The sequence below is a fragment of the Mesocricetus auratus genome, unplaced genomic scaffold, assembly GCF_017639785.1.
Source record: "Mesocricetus auratus isolate SY011 unplaced genomic scaffold, BCM_Maur_2.0 Super-Scaffold_100003, whole genome shotgun sequence".
NCBI classification, from domain to species: domain Eukaryota; kingdom Metazoa; phylum Chordata; class Mammalia; order Rodentia; family Cricetidae; genus Mesocricetus; species Mesocricetus auratus.
Genome location: NW_024429188.1, coordinates 47,986,658 through 47,994,407, shown reverse-complemented (window position 1 = coordinate 47,994,407; position 7,750 = coordinate 47,986,658). Strand labels below are relative to the sequence as shown.

The window sequence follows — 7,750 nt, the reverse complement described above, 5'->3', positions numbered from 1 at the left end:
TTTGAGGCCAGCCTGGTCTGCAGAGTGAGTTCCAGGACAGCCGGGGACACAGAGAAACCCTATAGGGGAGGCACAGTATTTGCATATAACCTATACATATTCTATAACTATCCACCTCTAGATTATACTAAGTAAATGCTTTGTAAATGATTTCTACACTATCATTTAAGACAATCTATAGGGCTGGAGAGATGACTCAGCAGTTAAGAGCACTGACTACTCTTCCAGGGGACCTGGGTTCAATTCCCAGGACCCACAAGATAGCTCACAACTTACTGTAACTCCAGGATGCAACAGCCTCACATAGACATACATTTAGGCAAAACACCAACGCACTCAAAATAAAAATAAATAAAAAAGAAAATCTATAACCATTCAGTACAAATTTTTCTTTGTATCTTCAACTCACAATTATTAAATCCATGCATGCAGAATCTATGGATACAGTGAACTAACCATAGTGTCTTTTATTTACTTTTGAGGTTTTTTTTTTTAACTTCATTACTCGGTTGTGTAGGTTTTGAAATATTTCATGTGTGTGTGGGGGGGGTATGTGCATGTGAGTGCAAGTGCCCCACAGAGGCCACAAGAGTTGGATCCCCTGGATCTGGAGTTACAGGTGGCTGAGAGACACTTGATGTGGGTACTAGGAATCAAACTTGGCTCCTCTGGAAAAGCAGCACACAATTAAGCCTTGAGACATCTTTCAAGCTCCCATACTGTTTTTAAGTTCCCTTTTAGCAAAAGTTGTGGCTTGGTGGTAGGATGCCCTGCACGGCATGTGGCAGGCCCTGGGTTAGAGTATCCCCATCATTACAAACAAAAATACCCAACACTTTTGGGTCTGAGCATGGGGACTTGCACCTGTAATTGCAGCAGTGAAGAGGTCAACGCAAGATGGTCAGTATGAGGCCAGCCTGGGTCACATAACAAGACTATAAAAATATAAGGACCTATAATTTTAGAATTTTTTTCAATCTAGCCACACCCACTAAGTTTTTTGTCTTCTCCTTTACACATACTCTGATATGTAGTAGGGTAAACAACAGCAGAAACACTATGGTCACCAAGAAGCTCATTATGTAATCCAGACTGGTCTGGACTTTCTATGTAGCCTAGGTAGATCTTATACTTGCAATTCTCCTGCTTCAGTCTCCTGATCTCTAGACCTGTAGGAACAAGCCACTACACCTAGCTAGAATGTCTTTTTTTCTTTAAATCAATCTAGTCCAGGATGGCCTGTAATTCACTATGTAATCTAGATTGGCCTAGAAAACATGGCAATCCTTCTACTTCAGCTTCCCCAGTGCTGTGATTCAAAGTGTGTGAGCCATTGGACCCAGCTCAGAATGTCATTTCTTTTTTCTTTTTGTTCCTTTTATTCAGAGGGAGGGTTGCAAGACAGGGTTCCATGTAGCCCAGGCTGGCCTCCAATTCAGTATGTAGGTGAGGAGGGCCTAGAACTCCTGATCATCTGTTTTCACCCCCTAAGTGGTAGGATTACAGGCATTCACCACCATGCCCAGCTCAGGTCTTTCTCTTGAGAGAAATGAACAAGTCTATTTCTCAGCTATCTGTAAGCCACCCAACATGTAACTGGACATATAGGAAGTATTCATAAATTCCTGGTGGCTGTGAGGAACAGAATGCATATGCATGTGCTTGTTTTCACACATGTGCCAAAGACACAGCCAAGTGGGGGTGGGGTGGGGCTCAATCCACTCTTCCACGATGAGGTGAGAGATGACACTTATGTGAAACTGCAGAATATAAGGTTTATTTAGGGGAGCAGCAGCACATTTTGGACAGTTTTGCTTGTTCCCTCCTGCCGCTCAATGACAACACACAGTCAACCATATCCTGGTCTCTGAGGTTCTAAGGAGGTCACCAAGGGCCGGCCTAGAAACTCAACTGTCTGCTGTTCCTATTCCCCCATAGCTTCCTCCGCTTCCTCCGCTTCCTCCTCCTCCTCTTCCTCCTCCTCCTCTGTCCAGCTCAGGTCATCATCTGAACCCTCAGATTCTTCCTCATCCATCTCTAACAAAACCCCTGACCTAGCCTTCTCAGCTAGAGAATCAGGGTGCTCCAGCTGGGCCCAGGATCCTGGGTCAGCCTTGACCAGGGAGATTTCAACCCGTGATGGCATCAAGGAGACAGAGCTCTGCTCCACGTTTATGACCTAAGGAGGCGGGAAAGACAGAAAGAATGAAGAAATCACAGGCTTGGGATTAGAGTGGTGATGAATAGGAACAGAAAAAAAGGGGAAGGCAGAGGAATGCAATGGAGAAGGGCTGAGGAAGGAAGGGAGAGGGAAGAGGACAGGAAGGAGGGAAAACCAAGGCAGTTAAAGAGAAGTTCTCTATCTTCCCAGGGCAACTCTTCAGGATCCCTCTACCGACTGGCCCTCCTCTTACCTATCTACCTCCCTTGCCGCTGCCCATTGCTCTTCACTTACCCCCCAGAGCTTCATTTGTGCTTGGAACACACGGTTACCATCAAAGACAGCGTGGACATGAAGCTGAGACGAAAGAATTAGAAGGGTAGTATCAATTCCCGAAGGTCAGAAAGACGCACTACTATAGAACCAGGTCAGAGGCAAGATCCACAGGCAGCCAACCCTGATGTAATAACTTTCCATTCCTCTCAGGGGACTGCGGAACCTAAAGAGTGGCAGTGTAAGCTGGGCGTTGGTGGCGCACGCCTTTAATCCCAGCACTCAAGAGACAGAGGATGGAGGAGCTCTGTGAGTTTGAGGCCAGCCTGGTCTACAGAGTGAGTTCCAGGACAGCCTCCAAAGCCACAGAGAAACCCTGTCTTGAAAAACCAAAAAAACCCAGAATGACAGCATACAGCATTTCTCCCTGTAAGACTGTACTCCATCAGAGTTCACTCAGCCCCTACCCTGCCTCAAATCATTTCTCACCTCAGTTTGACTGGCTTTCACCCAGTTGAATGCAGGAAGTGGGATCTGGCCATATACAGTCAGCACTACCAAGGAATCTGTTTGGTGCCAATCATGGCGGCAAGATGCTGGCAGCTGTAGAAATGTGACATGAGGATGGTAAAAGTCAACTCTTCACTCAGGAGGAGTTTCACAGGATATAAAAGACATAAGAAACCTCAGAAAGATGAATTCTTTCACATGGCCAAGACTCTGGGCTATAAGAAAGCTAAAGCACAGAATCTTACTTGATTTTATCAGCCCAGGTACTAGGAGAGCATATCTCTGTAATTGGGACCTAACCAACTGTTTAGGAAAGGGGGCCTTACCTGCTTTGCCCAGTCGTGTCTACCAACTCTGCATCCTGGCTGTGCCAGGAATGCTCCAAAATCCAGAGTCTGGATACCACAACAGCTCCAAGACTTCATCCTGGGGGAGGAAGATAATTCATTTGAATCCCACTCCCAAGCCCTTACTCTCATTCATATTGGGAGAAGCCTGCCCAGTACCTTCTCTTACCCCTCATGGAACCGAGGTGCCCCGGGGTGGTAAGTACATGGAGCAGCATCACTCTCAGGACCTTGGTAAACCTAAGGTCAAAGGGGAATCAGGTCATTCAAATTCATGCCTGTACCCAGACATCCCTCAGGTATCTCTCAGCCACATGCTTGAGCCCCCCACAAACTCTCACTCACAGCATCACATCCTGGGTTCTGGCAGCTGGAACCAGTCCAGATCAGACTACTGTCAAGTCCTGGGCAAAGGAAACAGTCAGGAACCTTTCTATTCCCCCCACCCTACTACCACTTATATGAAATTCCAGTCTTTGAGACCAGTCCTATAACCCACCTACCTGCTCCAGGTTCCTGATCTAGTTCCTTCTGTTCCAATGCCACTCCCAGGGCTTGAGATATAATAAGTGGCAGCAGTTTTGGAGGCATCTCTGACCTAGAGGTTATAAGCAGGCATTTAGAGCTGATGCATTTATCAGAATTACCAGCTCTAGCACCCCTACCCACAGTTGGTCTAAGTAGTCAGGGTCAGAGAAGGCCCAGGGCTTCCTTCACACTGGGTTGTTTCTAATCTTCCCACCTTTCTCTGCAGAACTATATCACTTCCTCTTCCTCTATTTGATTGTGGATCTAATGTTTTCTTGCTTGTATTATTCTCTGCAGTCTCCGGCTAATACTACTTCCTGTGATGTAAGGTAGCTTTTTGGTTTTTGTTTGTTTTTTGAGACACAGCTTCTTTGTATAGTCTTGGCTGTATTGGAACTCATTCTGTAGATCATGCTGACCTCGAGCTCATACAGATCTGCCTCTCAAGTGCTGGAATTAAAGGTGTGCTCCGCCTGGCAAAATGTAGCTTCTTAGGGGGCTGGAGAGAATGCGTAGCCTGGGGGGACCATATTGCTCTTGAAGACTTGGGTTCAGTTCCCAGCACCTATACCAGGTGGCTCACAACCACCTGTAACCACACACATATATAGAAAAATATAATTTTCTGGGCAGTAGTGGCACATGACTTTAATCGCAGCACTTGGGAAGCAGAGGCAGGTGGATCTTTGTGAGTTTGAGACCAGCCTGGTCTACAAAAGCTAGTTCTAGGACAGCATCCAAAGCCACAAAGAAACCCTGTCTCAAAAAACCAAAAAAAAAATGTAATTCCTGGCTAGTCAGGGTTATCCTATTTCAAAAAATTCAAATAAAACATTGAGCTTTTGTTTTGAATTTTTAGTCATATTACTAGTTTAATGTAGGGAAGAAGGGCATGTATACTACATACAAATAAAGCACATGTACGGACAACTTGGTAGAGTCACTTTCTCTGTTTGCATCTTTATGTAAGTTTCAGGACTCAAACTCAGCTAGTATTATGTAGGAATTACCTTTTCCTGTTAAAGCATATTACTGGCTCTTTTTGTGATGTTTTGAGACAGGGTATTACTTGGTAACCATGACTAACCTGGAACTCGATGTATAGAACAGACTAGGCTCAGACCTGTGGTGGGTGATCCTGCTGCCTCTGCCTCCTAAGTGTTGAGATCTACAGATCAACAACATGTCTAGCAATTTAAGATTCATTGTTTTATTTTCTGTAGTCTAGGCCAGCCCAATATCAACAGACTCAACATTTTAAGTATTGGGATTATAGGAATGAGCCAACAAAAACTGTAGTAGCTGTAAGATAAAGTTCTTCCAAAACCAAAAAGATCAATAGAGGTGTGTTGGTGTGGGGGAGGCATGAACAAGGTACAATGATACATGTATGAAATAACACATTCTCAAGTAGGTGTGGTAGTGTACACTTGTAATGACAGCCTTCATGAAGTTAAGGTTGGAGGATCGAGTTCAAGACTGGGCCACACAGAACCTATCTCAACAAAATCAAAACACAGGTTATGTAGCTACTACTCTGCCATATACTATGTATTTGAGGAGCTATCTATTCCATCATCCTTATACTGTCTTATAGCAAAGGGCATTTATTTTTTTGTTTTTTTTTAGACAGGGCTTCTGTGCTAACAGCCATGGATAGCCTTGAACTCATATTGTGCTGGGACCACAAATGACATTTTTTGACAGAAATTTCCCCTATGACAAAAGATGCATCATGCAAACCAACCCATGACCCTCCTCATATCTCTAACCCCTAGTTTCCAAACCCCAGTGAGTCATTAATTCCTAGGAAGCTACATAGATATAGAAAAAAGTCCTGGGTTTCTTTACTTAGGCCTTTCTCGGAGCAAGGTCTCTGCTGACTTTGGAATTGTATTCAGAGGTTTTTGCTCCTGAAGTGAACTTGTGGCAGGGCCCTCAGGCTGAGGGACCTCAGGAAGCTTCTCAGCACAGTGTGGTCCTATAGTACAGCCCTAGTACAGATAAGGAAATAAGGATTAGAAGGAGAACTCTTCCATAGGGTGCAGAATCCAAGCAAGCAAATGTTTACCTCGATGTTTAAGAACTCAGAGAAATCTACAGTTCGTTTTCGGCAACAGGACCAACCCTGATAACAAAAGACCCTGATGAGCTTAGATTTCCTAGGTACATTTCCTTGGGGGAGATACTCTTGCTAGGCCATCACCTATTCCTCACCTTAAGTGCATCATGGAAGATTGGGACACCAGGGTGATAGTGACAGGAATCTGTAAATACCAGCAGAAAGATCAAGGTAGGAAAGACAACTGTCAAATATCCCTCATATTTTCTTCAGGTTTACGTTAATGGCTTTTCTTACAATGTGGAAAGTAAACCAGCAGACTAATTTATGCCCATTTTTTCTCCTCCCTGTTCCCAATGACCAGCCCACGGCTGAACAACACACACTCAGAGCCCCTGAGGACAGTACTCACCAGGGAGATTGGTATTGGGGTCAAAGTGTTGCCCACAGCCTTTGTTATGGCAGAGCAGAGACATGGAGGCGTTGGTTGAGCTTACTCAAAGGGTATTTCAAGGAGTCTGGCTGCAGAGTGGGGAACACCTCTTAGTCTGGAGGCTTTTAGCTGCTTAGAAGGGCCAGCTGTTTCTATCTTTAGTTCAGGAGGCGTCCACCTCCAAACATGGGCAAGGGAACTTCAATTGGGCTTACCAGCCAATAGGAAAGTGCTCCAGAGTATTTTAGCTCGGAGGCTCAGGAAAAAAGGATCAGGAAGAAGAGCCCTTGGAACTTGGGTGAGGTCAGTAACTACAGCAGTTTTAGATGTTGCCAATTCCAAGCCTCTGACATACCAGCAGCTGCTCAGAAACAAAATACTAATAAAGATCCCCCTCCCTGTGTGGTATGGATACAACCCCTCCATTTTCTGCCATTTGGAATAGCTTGCCTGCCACTACCTGCAGTGTCAACAGCATTAACACTAGCCACTCTTCCTTGCGTCGAACCCTCTCCTGCCCATGTTTGCCGGTTTAATATTTCAAAAGGTGACGAAGATCTACTATAGGCATCTCCCAAGACCCTCCCTTCCCCTTCCAAAAAAACAGCACAGAAAACTAAAAGGCTTCAAATGTATTTTAATAAGGTGATGCTGCATTACTGCTCCATTTCTCAGAAAAATTTCAAATTGAAGGTATCAGGAACAAATCAAACATAGTACACCAATAAAAAAATGCACAGCGTAACTACCTAAGATAGGCAAGGCTAAGAGCTACTGTTAGCCTTCAACATACAGCAACCCTGTTCCCAAGATTGTACTAGGCCTATCAAGAAAAGCTGTGGACAGCAATATCATAGACACAAAAGGTCATTCATTCTTGAGTAGTCCTTACCCAAGAAAAAGATGGGAGGCAAGTTAACACAAGACTTTTTTTTTTAAAGATAGACTAAAATGAAAAACCTCTAAGAGAAAATGTCTTCCTTAGGACATTAAGGGGTTATATATGAGATATAACAGAACCGTACGTATGCTGTAACCTCTGTGGACATTTGTCTGAATTCTCACCTGGGAGTGAATGGAGGAATTGGGCTAGGTCATTGGAGGATGTATAAGTTTTGTGGTATATATGGCAGTGTCTCTGGGGTTGAGGAGAACCAAGAAGAAATAAGTACTCAAAACATGATGGAGGGCCGGGCGTTGGTGGCGCACGCCTTTAATCCCAGCCCTCCGGAGGCAGAGGCAGGCGGATCTCTGTGAGTTCGAGGCCAACCTGGTCTACAAGAGCTAGTTCCAGGACAGCCTCCAAAGCCACAGAGAAACCCTGTCTCGAAAAACCAAAAAAAAAAAAAAAAAACATGATGGAGGGAGGGAGGGAGAGAAGGAAGGAAGGGAGGGAGGGAGGGAGGGAGGGAGGGAGGGAGGGAGGGAGGGAGGGA

At 44.8% G+C, this 7,750-nt stretch overlaps 1 protein-coding gene across 1 annotated transcript; it reads right to left on the bottom strand.

Moving 5' to 3' along the window:
- Nucleotides 1-1,755: 1,755 nt before the first annotated feature.
- Nucleotides 1,756-7,627, bottom strand: Itgb1bp2 (integrin subunit beta 1 binding protein 2). Its single transcript, XM_005081205.4, has 11 exons — nucleotides 6,294-7,627; nucleotides 6,037-6,086; nucleotides 5,891-5,947; nucleotides 5,671-5,813; nucleotides 3,795-3,889; nucleotides 3,637-3,695; nucleotides 3,461-3,531; nucleotides 3,271-3,370; nucleotides 2,924-3,037; nucleotides 2,456-2,518; nucleotides 1,756-2,179 (listed from the first exon to the last, which is right to left on the bottom strand). Exons 1-11 carry the CDS (start codon nucleotides 6,355-6,357, stop codon nucleotides 1,925-1,927), a joined length of 1,071 nt encoding a protein of 356 aa, XP_005081262.1. The 5' UTR covers nucleotides 6,358-7,627; the 3' UTR covers nucleotides 1,756-1,924.
- Nucleotides 7,628-7,750: the final 123 nt, after the last annotated feature.